Source organism: Kickxella alabastrina (assembly GCF_025024165.1).
Source record: "Kickxella alabastrina strain RSA 675 chromosome Unknown BX661scaffold_20, whole genome shotgun sequence".
Classification (NCBI taxonomy): Eukaryota; Fungi; Kickxellomycota; class Kickxellomycetes; order Kickxellales; family Kickxellaceae; genus Kickxella; species Kickxella alabastrina.
Window position 1 is genome coordinate 91,207 of NW_026251491.1, and position 23,330 is coordinate 114,536.

General features: G+C 45.8%; 6 protein-coding genes across 6 annotated transcripts; 5 read left to right on the forward strand and 1 right to left on the reverse strand.

Moving 5' to 3' along the window:
• Positions 1-2,764: 2,764 nt before the first annotated feature.
• Positions 2,765-3,253, forward strand: BX661DRAFT_185972 (uncharacterized protein). The gene has a single exon (XM_051536918.1). The coding sequence runs from the start codon at positions 2,813-2,815 to the stop codon at positions 3,089-3,091; it is 279 nt and encodes a 92-aa protein (XP_051389878.1). The 5' UTR covers positions 2,765-2,812; the 3' UTR covers positions 3,092-3,253.
• A 159-nt stretch (positions 3,254-3,412) lies between these two features.
• Positions 3,413-4,794, forward strand: BX661DRAFT_185973 (WD40-repeat-containing domain protein). The gene has a single exon (XM_051536919.1). The coding sequence runs from the start codon at positions 3,453-3,455 to the stop codon at positions 4,632-4,634; it is 1,182 nt and encodes a 393-aa protein (XP_051389879.1). The 5' UTR covers positions 3,413-3,452; the 3' UTR covers positions 4,635-4,794.
• A 236-nt stretch (positions 4,795-5,030) lies between these two features.
• On the forward strand, positions 5,031-5,925 carry BX661DRAFT_172567 (uncharacterized protein; the record flags this gene model as incomplete). The annotated part of the gene is made up of 2 exons (XM_051533787.1): positions 5,031-5,084; positions 5,233-5,925. 2 exons carry the CDS (start codon positions 5,031-5,033, stop codon positions 5,923-5,925), a joined length of 747 nt encoding a protein of 248 aa, XP_051389880.1.
• A 2,464-nt stretch (positions 5,926-8,389) lies between these two features.
• On the forward strand, positions 8,390-8,863 carry BX661DRAFT_145142 (uncharacterized protein; the record flags this gene model as incomplete). Its single annotated transcript, XM_051533094.1, has 1 exon — positions 8,390-8,863. A coding segment is annotated over one exon (474 nt), but the record flags the coding sequence as incomplete, so codon positions are not given.
• A 1,235-nt stretch (positions 8,864-10,098) lies between these two features.
• Positions 10,099-14,244, reverse strand: BX661DRAFT_185977 (fungal-specific transcription factor domain-containing protein). The gene is made up of 3 exons (XM_051536920.1): positions 13,855-14,244; positions 12,940-13,804; positions 10,099-12,703 (listed from the first exon to the last, which is right to left on the reverse strand). The coding sequence occupies exons 1-3, from the start codon at positions 13,951-13,953 to the stop codon at positions 10,173-10,175; spliced, it is 3,495 nt and encodes a 1,164-aa protein (XP_051389882.1). The 5' UTR covers positions 13,954-14,244; the 3' UTR covers positions 10,099-10,172.
• Positions 14,245-21,315: 7,071 nt separating this feature from the next.
• On the forward strand, positions 21,316-23,242 carry BX661DRAFT_185984 (uncharacterized protein; the record flags this gene model as incomplete). Its single annotated transcript, XM_051536921.1, has 1 exon — positions 21,316-23,242. A coding segment is annotated over exon 1 (1,868 nt), but the record flags the coding sequence as incomplete, so codon positions are not given.
• Between the last annotated feature and the right edge of the window lie 88 nt (positions 23,243-23,330).

The window sequence follows — 23,330 nt, forward strand, 5'->3', positions numbered from 1 at the left end:
GTCGGTTACACACAAACTTTAACTCAAAAAATTAACACAGCGGAAAACCCCGGCAACGTGTACTTTGTATGAAGCAGCCTTATAAAAAGGAAATGATGTGCCATTTTATAATTGAATCCTTTTTTGTTGGATATACATGCTAAAGTTAAAGTATTTACTTTTTTTGAGCAAAGAATTTGACAATTCTTTTCAGGCTACCAAGACAAACAAAAGCATATGCTTTTAAACATTTATTTATAGAATAATAAAGAGTAAGGAGCCTTTTAACGGGTTAATCGATGAGCTTTCAACCTAATTAAAAACTATTTGTTGGGGGGGAGGATTTTACGAATAAAATAAGAACTGTTTTCTTTAAAATAGAATAATTGGCCATGCTTGCAAATGGGGTTTCCAAGGCAAATACTTCATCAGTTTTTATTAACTTTTGTTTAAAAGCAAATCGATAAAGTGCAAGGCCGCCTTATAATAAAATAACGTAATTTTAAAACACATCTTGATACAAAGCAGCCTACAAAAGGGCGGGAAATATTTAGCCGACGGCGTTGCAAGCTGTGCAAGCTAATAGTTATTATTAAAAATGGGAGTAATAAGCTTTTCAATACAGTTTTAACGGGTATAAAAAGACAGCCTATTTGCTAGAAAACAAATTGTACGACCATCATCACCAACTTCAATTACTCCAACAACTCCAGCTTATTGCTCATTTGATACTTTTTACATTTACATTTTATTATTTACAATAATTGATATAAAACCATGGATTCTAATAAAATATATCATACATTTACGCTTAATCCAAATGTCCAATTGATATTAATTCTGACAATTTAAAAATAAGAGTTCTTGCAGAAGGAGGAGATGAAACAATTGATCAATTCGTTATATTTATGACGGATGAAATAGCACAAAAATTACCAAAACATAAACTTGAAGTTGATTATTCTCTAAATTTTACATTCACAGCTAAAGATGGAAATAATGCTGAATCACATACAATTCTTAAAAAAACCATTAATAATTTTCGACCTAAAAAGGGTACCCTGCCTTTTAAATGTGTTATTACATATAAAACGAAACAAAAGTTGTATTAAGTGGAAAGATATTCTCGAAACCGTAACGGGGGACCCACAACCCAGGCCAGTAACCTGGGCTAAAACCCGTTGGCGCGGACAGATACATTGGACAGATGCGAGATGTCAGCCGACGCTCTGATCCAATCACATCAATTGCAAAACCGCGTGTGGTGTTCATGATTGAACCTATTTTTTCCAGAAAATAATATCAGCAGATATTGATACAATTTTGAGGTGTATTAAAATAGTATTTGCTTTAGTAGTTGTTTACATGTGAGCGATGCTGGAGATGCCGTGCACTTGCCATAGTTTGTTTTTTATATATACTGAGTGTATCCCATCATGAAGACAGGATATTCTCAGTTTTCTAATAAACCTTTATTTCCACATTTTAGCAGTATTTCTTGTGACTGCTCAGTTGCTGATTATTGGGCCAAATTTAATAAAAAATATCCGTTACAAAGTTATTTATAATGCCACGCTTTATTTTTCTATTTCCATTGCAACATGTACAACAGTGCATAAGTTAATATTTGCCAATTATTTATTTATTAGTATTTTCATATTTAATATATGTATTTTGATCAATTATTAATTAATTTATTATTCAATCAATTTGCGAGCTCTACACACTTAATTGCAAGTTGGTTTTATGCTCACAAACAACAAAGGCTTTCTAAATGCTGGAGTAAAAGCCCAAAATCACGTTGTACAACCGAGCTAACCGGATCTGTTATCTGTATTTTCAGTTATTTTTGCGCTTTGCTTTATTTACCCACATCTGTCTCAGATCTGTAGAGAGTGCACAGCGTGTCCAAGGAGTCCAAAATAAAAGGGATCATAATGGCGCCAGTGACGTACACTGGCACATTATAGTTAAAGAGTAGATTGCGTGCAGACCTGTTGAAGACAATGGCGCTAACATTTCTAAAAAATTCAAGTTAACATTGATTACAAAAATTGCAAATTAATTAGATCAAATAATCAAATTACTAGTAACATCATTTGCCATTTGTCATTTGTACAGAGCATTATAACCAAACTGGTCAAACACTAAAAGTGTTACAGCTTTATCTTTTTCATCACAATTACAATGTTCATTGTTTAAAGTTAGCTGTTGGGAAATTTAGCAACTTTTAAAAATTACTATCCTAGTTATGTTTGATCACGTTCACAAAATATCTGTTTGAATGATGTTTGAGCAATGTTTGAGCAATGGTTCCACGTCTTTTTCAGTAGTCTAATGATGGAATAAAAACATTAATGGTAACTCTTCACATTAACCTTTATTAGCTGCCACACTCCCCCTTTTAATTTATTTCTGTTCACACGAATAACAACACCAACATTAACACCAGCATCAGCAAATTTATTGTTATATTTATTATTAAAGTTTGGCTTGTATTGATACCTGAAATTAGGCAATTCAAGCGGCCAATGACTCTATCCGACTCGAAGGCATGTGAATTAAAAATTAAAAATTTCAATTAATTACACTGTCAAATAGCACGTAAGGCTTGTGCGCTTATGTTTTCACACGACTGCGTGGCTTATTTTAATTTAAAGAAAACTTATTGCACATAACAAATGTATAGCCATCAATATTAATCTTGACTCGGAGGCAAACGTTTGGCAGGTATATAAACAGGACTAATGTCTCATCAAAAGTACAATCAAACCATCAACCAACCAACCAACAAATAAACCTAAACAACACTTCAATAGCTTCATTTTCAAAGATGAGATTCTACGCCATTGCCTCCCTTGCTTTTATTGCTGTTACTCTGGCGCACGCCGCACCTGCTCAATCAAACGAAAACCAAATTCAGGATATTTCAAATGCCATCCAGGCGGTCATTGATAACATCAACGCAGTTACCAATATCAAGCGCGATGTGGCATCTGCAGAGCTTGCCAAAAGAGGTGGGGGAACCTTGGAGACTCTCTTGGGAAACCTCGGCAAGACTGTGGATGGTCTCCTGACAGGCATTGGACTGAGCCTCAGCGGCAAGCCTTAGAGGCTTTTGCACGGAAAAAACCTCCATACATATGCGGTACTTGTGCTAATATCACAACACACGTTTTGATGTTTTATCGTAGTAGCATTTTCAATTACAGTTAATAGATGTCTTTTAAGTGGTCTTAATTTATAGACAGTTAAGAGAACACCTTAACTTGATGAATACACAAACTGATTCTTTGAATAATAGAAAACAAAAAACAAAAATTAAAATGAGAGATGGATGGTACTAGGAAGAGCCCATAGTCTAAGCAAAAAATATACGCACACTAGCACCTTGTTCTCCGTCCCATACAAACATATGTCTGTAGGACTAGTTCATAACCAAAGTCACTCATTCATTTTTCTTATATACCCAAATGTCTATCTACGAATACGCGCTTGATTCACCAAGCGGAGTATCCCCGATGAGCTGCATAGCCGAGACAAAGTCTTCAGACATTTTGCCACACACCTGCTTCCGTAGCGCACAATGGTCCCCCGACGGCACTTCCATAGCGACGAGCTCTGACGACAACACACTCCGCATATACTCGCTGTCAGAAACCGACCTCTCGCTTCAGACACAAATACCACACGGTGAGACACTCACCGCCCATGCCTGGTACCCGTACATGAGCCAAAGCGACCCAGCCACCTGCTGTATAGCCACGGCCACACGCGACCAGCCGATCCATCTGCGCGACACGAATACTGGGAGAGTGCGTGCAAGCTACACAGCTTACGACCCTCATGAGAAGCTCATGACCGCCGGCGCTATGCAGTTTGGAGCAGACGGCAGGGGGATATTTGGCGGATACCGGGGATATGTTGCAAAATTTGACCTGCAAAGGTCAGGGCTTCCCGTCGACCAGGCGGCCATGACGCCTTCAAGGCGCAGCAAGGATGGGGTCAAGGGTATAGTGTCTTGCCTTGACGCTGCTGGGCCATCAGGGCTGCTCGCCTGCGGAACGTTTTCGGGTTACCTTGGGTTGCGGTCGCAGTGCAATCTGGCAGATTCGCAGTGGGCATGGGTGTTCCCGACTGAGTACGGTGGCCGCGCGGGGGTTGGCCACATGAGGTGGTCACCGAATGGGCGCGTTTTGTGGGCGGAGTCGCGCGGCGCAGCAAGACACATTGTGGCATGGGATATCAGAGATATGCGCGGTCCACTGGCAGTTATTCCCAAGCCAGCCGGGCCAGCAATGCGTGGAGTGGCGGCGCAACAACGGATGCAGTTTGACTTTGACATGGGCGGTCGCTTCCTTGTAACTGGCGAGTGCAATGGGCAAGTTACTTTTCATGATACGTGGAATTTAGATGCTGCGCCGGTGGTACGGGTCGTGGCTCATGATGATTTAGTCTCTGGGGTCAGTTCGCACCCGTATTACCCGATGCTGGCCACTGCCTCGGGCCAGCGCCATTTCGATAATGACAGCGAGTCGTCGCCGCTGCCGCTGCTGTCAATCGACAATAGCTTGAAAGTGTGGTCTGTTGCCGCGTCGTATTGTCCTTATGAAGAGGATAATGACAACGGCGGCGATGCTGCTGTTGAAAAATAAGACATGATGCACAATCATGCACAATAAAAAAACGAAAACCCTGATTTTTCTGTCGCATCCCCCACCTAGTTTCCTGTTTCTGGAAGAAAAGTAAAAATCAATGAGGTGGAAAGGGTGTATTTGCATTTCCGTTTTAACTCTCTATTTCTTTGCTTTCCAACTCTAACCTTGTTACTATTTAATGTTTTTTGTCGTTGCAATTGTAAAATTATTCTAATTCACACCATCAATGAAGGAGGTACATTGGGAAAAGCAGAGCAAAGGAGCAGCGTGGCGAACAAAATACGTCCTCCAGTTGAGTTGGTTTTCAGACTAAGCATTCCGCATAACTAAAGCAAAGCAAATGCACACGCACTTTTTTTGAACATTTTGTAGGGTCGCATTTTACCAAGCGAAATGACCCGCCTCAGCCAGTTCATGGCTGACTGTATGAGTGTCGGCGCGCTAAGAGTAAGTCACAGAAAAAAACAAAGAAAATGAAACGAGGCAGCCTAGACAGACAGACAGCACCAAATATACACGCTCACACGACTTCACTCGACTAAAAAAACCAAACCCATTAATATTTTATTTCTCATACATTACACATAACATATAGGGGTTTCAGTATTTCTCAGTCCACATTCGCAGCCGCGAGGAAATTCTGCTGCGCGTGTTCCGAGCTGCCGCGCCGACCACTGACCAAACGCCGATATCGAGCTCTACCATTTACGACAGCATTGACAGAATCCAGGCTACTGAGGAGTCCAAACACATTATAGCGGCGGCGCGCGACACCATGGACATGCCGGCCGACCTCTCAGACCAAGCCTTGGAGGCCGACACGCAGGGCATAAACTTTCTTATTGCTGGGTACCCGCGGTACAAATGCCCGTATGTGTGGCTGCGCACAGACCACCAGGAGCTAATAGCCGTCGCGGAGAACCAGGACCTGGAGAAGGACGTCCCCCTGAGGCTCGAGTCCATCGACTGCTGGCGTCAGTTTGATATTCGACCGTGGGATGTTCTGGTCGAGGTCATTTGCACTGCGCTGAAGCCGCCGCCGGAGAACCCGTTTGCCATTGAATATGCGTACTTTGACCAGATCACTGTCGAGGAGAGGGTGGTGTCGACGGGCGCAATGCTGGAGTTCTTGCGCAGGGTTTATTTGAGGCATTATTTCTTTAGCGATATTGTGTTGGCGGATATTAAGAGGCTCCAGCATTTGCATTTCCGCGATATCAATACGCTACGCGAGTTCCAGCAAAGCTCTGTATTCCGCGAGGGTGCGTCAGCTCATGCACATGCATAGATATTTGAATATTTTAGTATGTATTTGGTGCAAGGAGAAAATATAATGCACTGTTGTAAATGGATTTTGGAATTTCCAGACATTTATAGCGAATGTCCAGATTTTTAAGGGAGGATTTAAACTACAATCTTGTATCAGGATTTAATAAATCTTGTTCTTCCAGAATAGAATCCTCCTCTTTTCTTAAAACCCAATTTTATAGTTTAATATACATTTTTAGTACTGCTGCTGTTTTCTGGTATTTTTTTGTTATGTTATATTTTAAAATGACTTAATAAACGAAATAAAATTCCTTGCTGCGCACAGTCCCTGCCCACGGGGACTTCACCACCGCACCCGCCAGCGCCACCAGCTGCCATTTCCGGCTATCATCACAATAGCAACAATATTAGAAACAGAAACAGCAGCAACAGTGTCTGTGCACACACTATAGGAGAACTAGGATATACCAATTTTATTTAATGCTACTTGTCACTCCTGGAATTATCATGAGCAAGCAGTTTTTTGCAGGCCATCATCTCCCACCTCGCCGACTGCACATTCGATAAAGACCGCCTGGCTGACTTTGTAAAGATTATGCACGAATGCTACCAAGCGAGCAATAATTGGCAGATATTTCTTATTTTTATTTAATATGTAAATAAACAAACACAGCATATTTATGTTTATCACTATTATAATATCTTGGCACTAGAGCAAAAAAGGGCTACTTTTTATCCGCAGCTTTGTGCTTTATTTTGTGACGTTATACATTTGGAAAGGGTATGGAAACTATGCAAAAAATAACTTTGTAAAATATAAGCTTTATAAAAGTGTTAAAAAAATCGGGTTACAAAAAAATATAAAGTACGCCCAGATGAATTTACACGAAATGTTCATTTGTGCCTCAAAAAGCTTAATTTCATGTGAAAGGTGTGCAAAGACATTAATGGTGCCTTTATAAATAATATTATATTATATTATAAAAAGCAAATGTAACTATTTTTATTTTTTGTTAACGAAGCAAAGGCAAAAAGCCAAGTAGTCTTTTTTTTAAAAAATGTGTTTAAAAATAAAGTATCTACATAAGAATTTGTATTAAAAATTGAATACAAATATATATATAAGAATGCAGTGGCATTACATGTAATTACATAGTATTAGAAGCGGTTTTGCATTTTTCCATTTTTCACACTATTTTCAAATCAACTCGATCAACTTTATATTTATATTTATATATTTTTATGCCCATTGGCACAGAGGCGCTCCTCAGCCTCTGCAAAATGCACTGTCCTTACTTTTTAACAGTTCTAAACGCGCATGTTCTTACCGTCCATTGTATTACAACAGCCACATATGAGCTCTCACAGTACATCTTTTTACAAGAGCTGGATAATGAGGGTTTTAATATTCTCAATCATCTAAATCAATATTTTAAGGAGTGTTTCATCGCCCTTTGCCTCACCCCTAGGGACAAATCATGCAGCAACAAACTGAGCAATGCAAATGGGAAACCCGTCGACAAGCACAGGCACACGTTCACCAAGGAAACCAAGTTTGAGTGTCCATATCTCACTGATGCGGCCTCTGTTGCTAATTATGATGGTCCAACTATTCTGGCGGCGTATAAATCTCATATATCTCAGCGCTTTAACAAGCAGTTGAAACATATGGTCGACATAACACTCGACGTAAAAAAGAAATGAACGGCGATACAAGACACTTATGAAGGAGGGTGGCCATACCAAAAAGATACAATAGTGGATTAGAAAGGAAATCAGAATTCCAACAGGCACAATGGAGAAATCCACTATCTGCTACAACCAGCAGAGCTGGGAAGCAGATCGACACCAAGCATATTTTAGACCCTGTGGTTCGCAATGGGATAGAGCGCCTGATGGAGAGGATATTTGACACATACCCCAAGGATTACAGTTTCGGCGACAAAGGGCTCCAGTATGACTCTGTTGCTAAGACATTAAACTACATTGGGGCTTTCGTTGAGATTTTCCGATTTTTAAATCTCAGTAAAGGTGTGCGTTCTATTTCCCTTTCTGATGAGGACGTCTATTGTACCGGGATTTACTACAATTGACAAGCCCATTCTTGCATAGTGTATTCTATCCATCACAAAGAGCCAACTCAAAGCGCTGCACAAGGAGAAGCTTTGCCTAGATATCAAGATTCCTGAGATTCCGCGTCTGAGGGATCTTGAACGCAAGTCACCAGAAGAAATTTGGTCACTATTTTGTGATATATTTGTTGGCTGGTTTTGCTCGATTCTTAAAAGGACAAAAAACTACACAAGCTTGGAGGGATCATTCGTACGGATGGAGTTGCGGTTGTCGTATTGCTTGACTCACCCGCAAACACACAGAGGAAGAGGATCAAGGCAGAGAGTATTGCACGGTCTAAGAAGGGTTCTGGCGATGCTGACAACGACAACAACAGTAACAGCAATGGCGGCAAACTTGCCAATAGTGTACCCTGCAGTAATAAGGCTCCTCCTCCAGAGTACATTGATAATTTGCCAAAAAATGGCATTCATGATATTATTGACAGATCAGTTCTCTGTGATACTGGTCGACGGGGTATCCTTTATTGTCTGGGTATGACAGCAACTACAAAAAAGGGGAGGCAAATATTTTCCGCCATACCAAAAATTCTGAGACTAATAAGCGTCGTGAACGTGTGTTTCGTCGGAACCGTGATAACGCAAAAAAGATATTTCAGCTTGACCCAGCAAAGCTCGCCAAGGCGGAAACAAATGGTTGACATACATCCGTTGAGGATGCTGAGCGTGCGCTCAACCACCCTGGCTCCAGTACACTTGATTGCAAGTTATATATCGAGTACCTCCTTGAGCGCCGTAAAGGTGATTTTGTATTTGGAGAATATTATCATAACATGCAGACCCTCAGCAAGAGTCGGAAACATAACGGCACAGCAGCTCAGCTGACCCCTGCACCGCAAGCTCCGCTATTTTTCCTCTGTTAACAGAAAGCGTGCCGACGTCGAACTCGCAAAATCTTTACGTGCAAAACGTGGACCATATCTAGTCCCAAATCTTGGTAATTAGGCCCCAGGTATGACTCGTCACCATGGGCCGATTTGTGGCAAGGGGCTGGGGGAGATGCTAATAGGCCAGTGATCCACTGTTTACTTGATCGATGAGGATTGCACTTCAACGTTTTGCCCAGCATGTGAGAGCAGAATGGAGAAATTCCACAAAATTGATGATCTTCGTCTGAAGAATTCCAAGCACAAGTACCACGTCGCAATGACAGCACCAGTATCATCATCTAATTTTATCGCAGCTGCAACCACTTCAGCCACTGCGTCTATCGCAGCAGCAGCCACCGCTGTTTCTGTTGCAATTAAAACTACCACCACTGCCGCATCTATTACAGAAAGTGCACAGCAGAGTTGCAACCAGTGGATGCCTATTCACCCACATTCTGCTGATATCATCCGATGGATAGGGGAGGAAAAGAACTGGTCCAAGGGCAAGATTTCCCGCGAAATTAAGCAGCAGCTGTGGGATGAACTGGTTGAGCGGAATCAGGAGTAGTACATTAATCTCCAGCCCACCAATAATCTCAAGCACATTGTCAGGCTGAGCGGCTGGTCGCAGATCAAGATTGGGCATAAGAGCAGACAAAGGATATGCGGTGAGTTGGCCGCACAGCAGCAGCAGGTAGCCACAACAGGCGTGAATATAATTCCGGCGGTAAAAAAACCTCGCCAAATTTTATACCACGACTTGCTCTAGTGCACAATGGAAAACTACCTGCAAACCTTCAGGGCCAACGGAACCAAGACCAAGGATGGCGAAAAAGTGCCATCAGGCAGACGGAAGTGGAATAATCGCGATATGGCTGCAATTCTTAATTTTCGCATTATTCTCAATGCCCTGCTTACAGGCGAGCAGGCTCCCTGTTTCTTGCACAAAAAAGCATCGTCAGAGTCGGCTCAACCTGAGTCTACAGCGATGCTCAAGCCCAAGCCCAAGACCAAGCTTGTGCGCAAGAATCAATCTGCCCCTTCTTCTCTTCAAAAGAAGCAGCGAACTGATTAATATCTTCAACCATAGTGGTCTATTGCCACTAGTTTTTAAACACTTGCAAATCGACATCCTTCCACAGATTGCATAGCAACCTGAAAGGAGATTTGTAGTCTCATTATTTTCTTTGGTGTATTTAAACATTAATTCCAATTTATTTTATTCATCAAAGAAAGTTAAATGATTGCCCAAGGTAAGTACCATTTCAACGGGCATCTGCGTTGTCATTGTTGGGGCCCTGGGAGTTAAATGTCGTCAGTCGCTGCATGAGCCCCTGAATGTCTACCGCCGAGTACTGGTAAGATTGCGAGTTCATGTCCTGGGAGAACCCAATACCGTTATCGACAAACCCACCCACAGCACTGCCCATGTCGATCTGCTGGGACATGAACATCTCGAGCTCTTCGTTGCTCATTCCAGTCAAAACCCTGCCATTGTGAATATCATAGCCCGGGATAGCCGAGTTGTCAAAGGGAATCGCAGGAACATTGTTACTAGTGGGGGCAGGTGCGTTCATATGGTGCGACAGCGCTGCTGCCAGCCACGCGTTGTCGTGGATATTCAGCGGAAGCTGCTGCTGTTGCAGTTGTGATGGCAGTGATGGAGGCGAGGTCGATGATGGCAAACTCCGAATACCCTGGTTTATCGCAGCAGCCGAAGCAGCGGTTGCAGAGCCAAGCTGGCTGGCTACCGATCCAATGCTCGCAGCAAAGTTGCTCAGAAACCCATTTACATCCCTACCACCCTCACCAGCCGAAACCACACCGCCGGACGAATCGTATGCATTTGAAGGGCCGAGCAACGCCGCTACCACAGCCTGTGATGCTGCTGTCGATGTTGCAAGTGCTGCTGTTGAAGTAGATGCGCCCTGCGCATTGTTATTCTGGCCGCTCAGTTGCTGCAGGAGAACAACGCGGGCTCGCAACTCGTCCAGACGCTGCAACTGCTGCAGTTGCTGGGTTCCCGTCGGCTGTTGTGGAGGATTGGCGGCGAACGGTTTCCCGGAGCCTTGGACGGAAACTGGCGCTTGGTTGGCTGTATTGGGTTTTCGACCACGACTGCTGCTGCCGCCACCTCCGCTGCCCTTGGCAACCTTGTCGGCGCTACTAAAGGCGCGCTTCATGGGCCGTGGCGGCGCCTTAGCGCCAGACTCATCTGTTGCTGCAGATAAAGATCCTGCCGCTGATTTGGTTGGCATTGCGCTCATCGGCTGTTTTGCAGCACCGGGGTTTTCGTGAACCATCGATAGTTCTGTGTTGTTGGGGGTTTTGGGCAAAGATCCGGTTATGTCGTAACCCGGTGAGTTGCTAGCTATGGAAAGTGGGGTTACGGTCTGCCCGCTCCACAGATTGCCGCCCAGATCCAGCCTTCCAAATGCATTGGCCTTGGCTGACACTGACATGCGGCGATGGCCGATGTATGGCAATGATACCGGAAGAGTATTACCAGCTAGCATCTGGCTGTTAAGCGATGCGTGGTAGGCTTGCATTTGGATTTGCTGCTGCTGCTGAATATCCATGTGCACAGTGGACTGGGATTGCTTTGAATTGCTCCCATTGTAATCATCATTAGACGCGAGGGTTTCGGGCGGACCGTACGTGGTCTGCTTGATAGCCTCGTTGAGAATACCGCGTAGCTGGCTGGAGTTGTACGTGAAGCCAAGGAACGAGCTGCACCGTGGGACAATCCACGGGTCCGCGTCGCTATTATGATTAATGGTGATCCCGGGCTCCCTCGTTGCCACGGCTATTTTCTGCGCTGCCTGCGTTGCTTGCGCTGTCTTGTCAGTGATCGTGATCCTCTGCTTCTTGCGCAGATTGAAAACATGGTGCAGCATCGTGATAATGGCCATATTGAAGTGGTAGTACTGATCAGAGGCTACATGCAGATTCAGGTGGACCTCGAGGTCCCGGCGCGACTGCTCGGCGATGGCAGTGTTGTCGCTTATAGCAACATTGACATGGATGGATGCACCCTGCAGGGACCACACCCCAACCCTGGGGTCCCAGTTCTCAACGGGTACATTATCCAGGGCCCAGCGAATAACATCCGCCTGGTTGTGTGCGGCGTCAATGCACACGGCCTTGGCGCGATCAATGTGCTCTGGGCTAACATTCTCATGCATGTAGCTCGGCAGCTCCGAGCGATACAATATGATTTTGGCCGCGTAGTACATCAGATGAATGTTAAAGTACGTCGCACAAATGTTGTTCACGCCATTTGCACCGTCTCCAAGATTAGTGAACGCGGTCATCAGCAATTCAGTGCGTGGCGGGAACTCCATTCCGGGGATGAAGCGCGCGCGGAGCTCTTCGAGCTCGCAGTCGAGGATCTCGAACATCGTCCGGCGCGCAATCTCACCGGTGCGCACGGGGCGGCGCCGGCGGTTGACGAACTCAGAGATCCGGCTGCACACCCGGTACAGTTCGACCACTTGCCACCAGACATCAGGAAAATGGCGAGCGTTCGGGTCCTTGGGCGTTTCGCTGGGTACCTTGCCTGTGATCCACTCGTGGTCGTGCGAGGGGAGGTCGACGACGCAATCGTCGTCGTGGACGGTTGCTGGGCGGGAGGCTACGATGACGGAGGTGCGGTCGCCGCAGTAGACGTGCCACCAGAGTCGCCGCCGCCATTCAGTGTTCGCCCATGTCTGTGGCTGCTCGTCGACATTCTCGTTAAAATCTTCCTCGTCGACCAGGTGCAGGCGGCAGCGCTGTGCCAGTCTCGTGGCCATTCCTATTGGATTATTGGCACAGAAGGGGGGAAACGTATGTAAGAAAATATACATAACGGATTAGTAAGTGCATTGCTAATTAATAAATGCACAATAGTTGCATTTCTGCAGGCAATTAAGCGGAAAACCAACACCCGGATTACCATATTGCAGTAAGAACATCATGCGGTATATACACAAATAAAGAGTCAGTGATATGAACAGCAGCAACATCAAATGTGCAAAATAAAAAACTTACCAGTATACGACCACGCAGACTCGCCGCGGCCACAGCCCCACTCGTAGAGCGACAGCATCACCATGCAAAAGACAACATCGGGATCCGGACGATCGACTAGCGTGGAAATGAGCTCAGCCGCGCGCTTAGCGTACTCGCGGCCAGCATTATACCGCGGCGTGCAGCTAAACTCCGGCCGGTTGCTAAACCGCGCAGCCAGTCCAATCATCGCACAGACGATGAACTCGGGAAGCTGGCCGCTGTGCAGGCGGCGCACAAGGCGGGTCCATGACACGAGCGGAGCTGCTGGTGCCATGTGCGTGATGGCAATCTCCATCAGCTCCTCGATGACCGCCAGCGCCGGTAAAGGCGGGCCGACGCCGGGGTGCAGAGCCTGGTAGGTGAGCTCCCGCGGCAGGCTGTGCACAGTGGGCTGTGGGATGTACCCTGGAGGAATGCCCGTATTAAAGCCATAGCTGTAGCTGTGCTGCATTCCGGGAATCTGCATGCCCAGGGGGTGCGCTATGGCCGGGGCGGGTGCCGGCGCAAATCCAAAACCCAGGCCAATGCCCCCGATCCCCGTGCTAACCACCGGGTCGTTCGGCGACAGGCGCTCGACCAGCGGCTGCAGCATCTGCTCCATCGACTCGAGGCGCTCCTCCAACTTATCAATAATACTGCGACGCACCCGCTTTTTGCGCACCAACGGGCTGTAGTGACAGGGTAGCTTCATCCGCGTGCAGTGCAAGCACGACGGCTTTGTACCATTGCATTTGACCTTTTTGCGCCGGCAGTTGTCGCATGCTCGCATTAGTCGGGCCAGTTTGCTTGGTCCATCATACTCGCACTCTTGCTCGTCGTGGTCATCGTGCTCCTCCTCGTCGTCCTCGTCATCATGGTCGTTGTCGTTGTCATCTTCGTCCATGTCGTGGTTACCGGCACAATATCCATTTCGCTGCCGTCTTCGGGTGCATCGCGCCTCAATTTGGCTTTTGCAGCCACTGCCGATACTTCCTTGTCATCGGCTTTGCGCATGTTTTGTTCAATAACCAGTTGCAATCTATTGATGTCCTCCTTCCGCTCGATAAGCCGCTCTGATCGCGCTTGTTCTTTATATATTCTTTGAAGAACGTAGCTTGGTGACAGTCCGCGAGTCTGGTATTATAGACCAATATGGTTGCAAATGCTAATACAGAACAATATTCTTTTTTTTAAAAAATTATTTTAGAATAGCTGAAGAGGAATAAAAAATGAGAAAAGATATCACAAAAAATTGTATTGAGTTTGTAACACACACAAGCATGGACCTCCCTTTTTTAATGATTTCCCATCTTTTTAGACCAAATTTCTTATCCCAAGCGGCAATCCCGCTGTTGTATTCTGTCGGGAATTTCTAAATTGAAAGTGTGCAAAGCGGAGAGTTCAAGCGATCGGCACTCAATTTTGCTCCTTCTGCATTAATATTGCTGCCATGACAGCCGGTTTTTCTTCTGTTTTGCGTCGGAGCCGCCGACGGGAACAAGTTACAAAAGGCCGCGCTCTTTGTTCATTGGCGTATACCAGAAAGGTGCTAGCAAAAGCAAGCTCGTTCAATGTTATTTTTGACCAACTAGAATGTTCTCAAATAATGATGTATATTTTCATTTAAAGTTTTTATTTTGGGTTGAGAACCACCCATATCGAGTTTCAACGTTGCTCACACGCATGAACACATGAAAGTCGCCAATGTCATGGTAACTAAAAAAACACCGATGATTTAATCGACGCTCTAATTTGAATTTACCAGATTAAAGAGCCGCTACGCACCCACGTGCAATTGCCGTCATCGTAGAATTTGAGTTGCATTGGCCCCCGCTTCTATTAATTTGTACTAATGTCAGATTATAACCAAATCCCTACAGATTAATACAGACATGCTATCACATGCACACATACACAATATGTTATTTCATTATTTCGCCATTTGTTTATTTTTGTAATTGTACTGCTCGAAAAACACTTGCTTTTGTGCACAGTAGCAAATAAAAAATTAACTGGTGGACTTTTTCAGCCGATCCGAAATTTATTATATTGTATTTCCACAAAAATTTCTCGAGTGGAGGGTGGCATTCATCATGCGCGCTGCACACGTGATATATGCAACGCAAGGGTCAAAATGCGCACGTGAGCAACCAAAGACAAAATAATAATTGGTTTGCAGTTTTTAGATGCCAATTTTGCGAGTGTCGAATGGTATCAACCCGCGTAATGGGTTAAAGATGCAACAAGGGGTGCTATGTATGATATTCTTTTGTGCACAGCACATATTTGCATGCAACCCCTCTTCATTTGACTCTTCTGCCCGAGCCCAAATTGCTGGGGACAGGGAGATAGGGAAATATGTGAGACAAGACGTGGTGGTGAGGGGGAGAGCAGGGACGAAAAGGCAGTTTCATCCGGGATAAAATAAATCACCAGCTCGGGAACGTTTCGGGAATGAAAGGAAAAAACAAATAACAGAAGCCAAATAAGAGCAGTTATAAACCCGTCCTCGCGTGTTCAAATATAGAACTATTACGCCCCCCGCTTTTTATTTGCAATTAATGTTCAAGCGCAGCAGCAAAATGCACGAAATCCAAAAAATAAATAATGCAAGGCAGTTACAATGGCATCCACTGTTTTATCGCATTGAAAGCAGTAACACGGGGGAACTAAGAAAATAGTATGTGCCAGGGGGTGGGTGGGGAGGACATGGTATGGGGGAGGTAGCGTAGCTGGGGGGGGGGTAGACGGGCGGACAAGCAGACAGGCAGTTGGCCGATATAAGGAATAGAAAGTCGAAAATATGAAAGCTACAGGAAAAAAACAAGAAAAAGGTCCAGTCAAAATAACAAAATCATTCCAGCTATGAAAAAACAACAATGAAATCAAGACTTCGAAACACTGCAAAGCTAAATGCGTATCAATAACTGGATTAATGCGTGTGCAAGAAAAATATAAAAATATAAAAGGGGGATGGTGGCGCTGGCAGCTATCTGCAAGTTGGCGCCGCAATTTTGCACACAACAAAGCAAGGCAAAACAAGCATGTAAAAAATGTAGGCTCAACCAAGCCAAGCCAACCTTAGCACAACTTAGCTTAATTTGGCTCTGCGTTACAGTATTCTGTCTGTTACCTGAAAAAGAAGGCATGCATCTGGGGGCTGCTGCAGGCTGCGTTTTTGTATGCTGAGTTCAAATGTCACTTGTGCTCAAGCGAGCAAAAAAATGGCGGTCAAGGTGTTTTATATTTTTGAAACGCAGGTTACTACTTTGGTGATTATTTTCTGCCCTTCTTTGAATGCCTATTGGCAAGTCATCCCCTTTCTCTCCATCCCTCCCTCTCGTGCAATTTCCAATATTCATCATCATTTTTCGAAAAAATTGCTATTTTAGTTTCTAGTATTTCAACCTACTCTTTATAGAAAAAGCCTTCGTGGATTTGCACAGACCTGCGCATAACCTGGTATCACCAATTATTGGCACAGAGCTTCACTCTACATACTTATTCCAGTACTTTTTTGTTTGAAACCGCAAATTATTGCTCAGTTTGAAGCCAACAGCACATACAAACAGCTGCTTTTGAAATTAGGCGAGCAGACACACTCATACGAAGTTTTTAATTCGTTCCCAATTAGGGAAAATTCTCCGAGCAACTTTAAAAAACAAGCCCACCGGTGGTGCGTACAGCACTACCCTTGCATTATATCTTGGGAGTTCGTGGGCATTGCTTGCATTTTATCTTTTTTGTTTCCTTTTGTGTTCACAATTAAAACTTTTCAGGTCGTCTAATTTTCCTCTCGCATATTGGCATCCCGACATTCACATATACCCACGCTCAACAGTTATTCACTTTTTTATTTCCACTCCATCCCTTCCCCCCTGTCAATTCCTCTTTTTTCTTTTTCATTCTTGCTTTTTTATTTTTTAAAACACAGCCTCTCTCTTCGTTTTATTATCATTTATAATTACTTATTTGCTCACTCACTGACTCACTTCCATTATCAAGGATACTCATTCTAGTCCTTGGTTTTTAATACTCATTATCAGTTCAGTTGTCTTGCTGGTGCAGTCTCCTCGCCCAAGGACTCTACTCCGTTTAGTACTGGTTACTGTCAATAATCAATCATTTTTTCTAACTCAGAGATTTGCATCTTTTTCATTTTAAAACCCACACCGCAAAAAACCAGTCTGTTATTTCACCAGTGTGCTCTCTCGCTCACTTGCACACCACAGATACACAGGAAGACAAAAAACAGCACATTTTCAGTATAAAAACGCAAACACAAAAACTAGTCTTGTCAGCAAGTCAGACACTAATGCAACACCAGAGTGGCGCAGGTGCGCCATCGTCGTCTTTGCCGTCCTCCTCTACGTCTTCACAGCAACCACTCATATCGCAGACTTCAACAATGTCGAGCAGGGCATATCAGCAGCAGCAGCAGCAACATCATCATCATCAACATAACAATGTCCCTCGCAACCCAAATGAGGCTGAGCCCACCCCACCCAGCTCAGCCGAGAAAAAGAAAAAGCGCCTCACTCAGGCGTGCCAGCATTGCAGGTAAGAAAGCTCAATGCTTCCAAAAAAGCCTAGATTATTACTCACAATACTTGTAATGATGCATGTTTACAAAATGATGGGGGAAAGTATGGAGGTGCTGGATCCTCTTTTTTTGAAAAGCCATATTTCGTACCCAAACTAGTTTTTCCGGCCGTCGCTTGTGGGTGGTTAATAACACCTTCCTTGCTGCGCCAAGCAAGTAAAAAAATAATTAATCGTCCGGTATATGCAGCACTGTTTTGCATTCTGGTTTGTGCATGCACTCGATATTATTTTATTTTGGATGTTTTTATTGGAGAGGCTTGTAACTCTCAAATGCAAATATCATCTTGCTCTACAAAAAAAGAATTTTTTATATTTTCCACGCTATGCAGTGCTTTTTTTATCTCGCTCTCTATGCAACTTGCATCTACTGTGCGAGTAAAATAAACTAATGCATTTATATTCATGCAGACTTATTTTTTATTCCCATTCGCAACAAATACAATATTGTACAATAAAAAAGTTTGTCGATTAACTTGTCATTCAATTCACATACTATAATCAGCTGCTGGATTTATATATTTTCACTCATACTCCCTGCTGCCATTTCCCCTCTTTTTTCCATTCAGTGTGTATCCCATGTTCAGCACATATCTCAACTGCAGCAGCAGCAAAAATCCAAATTGTGATTTGTTCTTTCTTAAACTAGTTGGCGCTTGTGCACGGTGCATACATTGCGCATATCCAAGCAAGGGATGCCTTCCCACTCTCTCTCGCTTTATTTTGACTCCCTTTCAACGACCAATCCGCCTAAAATGCAGATACGCTCACTTGCGTAGAATCATCAGCAGCAGTAGTAGCTGTGCAGCAGCAGCATCAACTACTCATGTGGACATTCCTATTGTAGGTGCCCAGACAATATCATGCACCATTGTTCGTTGATAGAATTGGGCACTTGGCGTATGATGTTCTCTGCTGCGCGCTGTGAATATATTTGGAAATGCCAATTTATTTATTTTTCCCCAGCCATTTTTATTAAGAAAATGTCTATCGCCCTACTAGTTGCTTCTACCATTCATACTATATCAGCTGAGGAATTTCCATTCGACCAATTTCAAATCAATTCTTTATTTGTACGTTGCACTTGTATTTGGAACAGTACTCTAGGAAGAAGAAGATTCGCTGCGATGGACTGCGTCCGTCGTGCAACAACTGTTCAAAGAGCAAGTCTGTGTGCGTATACATTCCCTCAGTCAGAAAGCGCGGTCGTAACAGCCAGCGCAACACGCTAGCAAATTCTCTATCTGCCAAAACGCCCTATGATCGTCCGATGCATTCCCAGGTAGAATCGTTGGCATTGCTAGCTGGCCACGCGCCGATGATCAATGGAAGCAATTCGGGCGTCGGCAGCAACAATGTGATTCGTCACCAGCAAGGCCAGCTGGTGCCATCGCAGCAGAGCCAGAATGTATTCCACATGAACAGCATTGCGCCCCCGGTGCTCGCCCAGCATCAGCTTGCACAGCCATCGCGCCACAATCAGTTTGGCATGCCGCCTCCGCCTCCGCCTCCACAGATATCGCGGCCGCAGATTAACCCACTTGGTGTCAACTTTATGCATGATGGGCCTATATCGACACTCCTAAAACGCGACCCCGGTTTTGGCAACAGTCTCTTGGAGGAGGCCATGTATGACCAGGCCAAGCAGGCGCAGGAGATGAGCTCGCATTTCTTGCTACCATTTAATAACCTGCACTATTCGACGTACACACCCAACAGCAGCAACGGCAATAACAACTCGCAGTTCAACATACACCCGGAGTCCAGCAACCGCAATGGAGAGTACAACAATGGCAGCGGCAGCTCCAACAGAAGTGGCAATAGCAGTTATATGGGAATGCCCGGATTTGCGCTTCAGTACTCAAACCGGACGCCATCGGGATCTAGCAACGGATACCCTGGCGTGGCTGAAATTTATAACAGCGGCGCTTCGAGTTCAAAAACAAACAGTGCGCAGGGCAAGGCCGCACAGCCTGCAGCGATCCCGTCAAACTTTGATCCGGCGGTGCTGGCGCAAGACCTATCGTCAGCCTACGTTTCGGTCATTTCTGGAATTCCGACCTCGAATGCGGCCAGCCACGATATGGCGGGTCAACCGAGTACGCCTCAAACAAAATCGGCCAATGCTCTAGGGAAGGCCAGCGCTAGCAACACCTCGCTGGGCGTTATTTCTGAGAGTGGCGAAATAGACCTGGCAACGTCCGTCAAGATGCGCGAGCTGCGCAGGAAAATCGCGCACATTATCTCAAGCGTGTGGGCGGACACGGTGTGCGGCAAGTCCGCAGGCATGGCTGGTATCACCGCGGCTGATGACGAGCCCAGCAACGAGTGCAGCTACAAAGCCCACGATCCGCAGCTGGCACCCGGTGCTCAGCCCAACAGCCATTTGGGAATAGACTCGGCGTTGGTTGGGGTGCCTAAAAGCGGACAGCCAATGGTCAGCCCATCTGGCGACCGCTCGATGGACGATCACCTCATAAACTTCTTCTTTGACCACGTCCACCATCAGTTGCCCATCATCCCACGCTCCGAGTTTGTAATGGCGTACCAGCAGGGCACCGTGTCGCCAATGCTCATCTGCGCCATGTGCGCGGCGGCTTCAGTGTTCCTCAATCGCATCGAGGACGAGCGCAAGTCCATATACAACTTGTACTCGCAAAAGGTGCGCGAGCAGTTCCACGACGCATGCTTTGAACCCAGCCTCGAGGTTGTTCAGACGGCGCTGATCATGATGCTGTGCGAGTATCGCCACGGCAGTCTCCATCGTGCTTGGGTGTATCTATGTAAGTTGACTCTCATTTGCTGTTGTTCTTCCCCCTTTGTTTGCGCCCAATATTTTCTGTCATGTGTTTTGTTTGCTGGATTCTGTGCATGGCTGTGCGTGCGCCCTGCAAGCCTTGTGCCATATATATTTGTGGCATATGTTGCTGCTTAGCGCATTAGCGCATTGGGGGCGCTTGCTCTGCATCTGTATATATCTACTCCTTCGGCTCGCAACAATGGGCAACCGCATCCGTTTTGTTTCTTTTTGTAATCTGATATATGGCCAAATATAAGATTGCATAGTTGCGAAAATTTATATTCCGTAATGTCATATGGCTTTGTTCTTTTCTCTCCACCCACTTGCATTGTTTCCAAACTGGGATCGAAATATATGAGGCTTCTTTGAGTGTCAGCCTTAAATTCCTTTATTATTGTATTGTCAGGATTATATATATTGCAATTTGTTTGCATTGTGGCACTTTAAATAATGTGACCTGTTTGGCAACAAACCAGGATATGTGTAGGCTTGTCATCCAAAATTTGTAGTTTTTTTAAAAATAACAAATTTCAGTCAAATTCATTCTTTATTTGTGTGGGTAATTGTTCTACCCATGTCCTATTATCCTCGTTTCCGTCCCCCCACAACACTCTTTCCCTTTGCTGTTCTTGATTTTTGTTGTTTGTTGTCAAATGGACAGCACATTACAAAAGTAGAATATTCCAACAGAAATATGTGGCTTTCATTTATCAACTGGCGAGTAATTGCATTCTAATTTTTATATACACCACGCCGTTCACCTGCCTTGTTCTGTCCCCATGCCTTGTGCGTATGTGTGCGCTTGACCATCGCCCAAGCGGAAATTTTCTTCCCCGGCCAATATGCATTGGTTGGTTTGCTTATTTTGAACACAAATTGTGTTGCAACAACAAAATAAAGCAAAGCAATGAAAAATATTATCCGTAAAAATAATGCTTGATTGTCCGGGTTTTGGCACACAATTGTTCTTTTCCTTATCACTAATTTTTGACAACAAAAACATCTGTTATTGGCATCGTGCGTGCATACATGCATGGTTACATGTGGCGTTGTGCTTTATATGCTCAAATCCACCCATTCTGCATGCGCCGCTGTTTTCTATCCCTTTTTTGGCAATGCCTCTTGCCATGTAGCAATGGGATTCCGCCTGGCGATTGCCATGGGATACCACCACCACGATGCAAAGCTACGCGCCGGCCCGATGCAGAGCTCATCAGAGATAGCTCACCGCGAGACATGTCGCCGCGCATTCTGGGGTGCATTCCTTCTTGATCGCTACACAGCCATCGGCGGCGGCAAGGCGCTGGGCATAAACGATGATGACATCTCGGTACTTCTGCCCCTGCGCGACGAGGACTGGCAGACACCCGACGTTGCGCCGCCGCTCTCTGCGCTTGAGTTTTTTAAGCCAGTGAATCTGCACGCGGCCAAGAGCGCCACATCGACAGAGTCACCCAGCACGGCAAATCGCTCTGCAAAAAACCAAGAGGGCCACGCTTGCCAAAGCAGCTCGAACAGCAGCATAACTGGCAGCAGCTGCAATGTCAGCGGGAATGCCAGTCCGATGGACCAAAGCACGACGCCCAGCCGACACAGCACGCCGCCGCTCTCGTCCAGCGGCTGGGATAGCCGCGCCGGGGAGGCAAGCCGCATGGGATATTTTGTCAAGCTCATGTCGGTAGTTGGCCAAATAGCGCAATATATTAACACGTCCAAGGCTGGTACCAGCAGCAGCGATGACACATCGGCAAAGTCAGGCCGGCTGAGCCCAGGATACGCCGCGCTGGATACTGCGTTGATGCGCTGGATGGGTGAGCTTCCGATAACGCTGTCGTACTCCGAGGCCAAGTCGATGGACACTGAACCTGAGACCGCTGTGTTTATCTCGTGCATGCACGCTATCTACTATGGCGCTGTAATCATGCTGAACCGTGAGAACATAGGCCTGCTGCGCGACCTTCCCGGTCAACTCGATGTGTCGACCAACCTGGCCATCCGTTCTCTCGAGAGGTGTCGCGTGGCGGCCATGGAGATTGTCGAGATCACACACCATATCTGCACCCTGCCGTCAGCCATGACCAACGCGCTCCTGCCATGGGCGCTCTTCCAAGCCGGCACGCTGCTCATCCACTTTATGATTGCTGGCAGCATGCCGCAGGCCCAGGAAGAGGCGCGCTCTGCAATCCTTTCTATCGACAGCGCGCTGAAAAACGAGCTATCCCGGTACTGGAGCGTGTCGACAAAGTACCACCTGGTGCTGAGCAACATGGTCAAGGCCTGGGAGCGCACGCGCCAGTCAACGCCCAGCCAGCAAACCAACATGAAGATGCAGACCCAGTCCCAGAACCAGTCGGCGGCAGGCAACTTTGGCAACTCAGCGGTCGACACGTTCCAGATGATCAGCGCTCAGACCAATATGCCCATGCAGATGCAGATGCACATGCAGCTCCCCAACTCGAGCCATATCGCCGGGTCCCAGCAGGACCGGCAGTCGCAGGCGAACCACGCAGATGCATTCTCTACTCTGCTGAAGCCCTTCAGTGCGCCGTCTCCCAGGTCGCTTGGCACTATCGACGGCGAAAACGCCATTAGCCACATGGCCCATGGCCAAAGCGTACAGCCCAGCTTTTCATTCACTGCAGACACGGCTCAGGACTCAATCAATACGCTGAACGCGTTTTTCTCGCAGCTCTCGCAGGAGCAGGCCCGCCAATTCAACGAGGGCCTGCAGTCGTACTACGCACTGCAAGGTGGCTCTTCCAAGATGCTTGACACCAGTATGGCCAATCAGAACATTGGTGCCATGGATGTAGCAAATTCTTCGGCAAACATTTTTACTGGCATATTGATGAGCTCGACAACACCACAGCAACCGCAGCAGCAACAACAACCGCAGCAACAACCGCCATTTTTGATGACTGATGCGGATATTCAACAGCTTCGAGGTTCGATGTTTAGATCGGTCAACCAGGGCCGTTTGCAGGCCCGG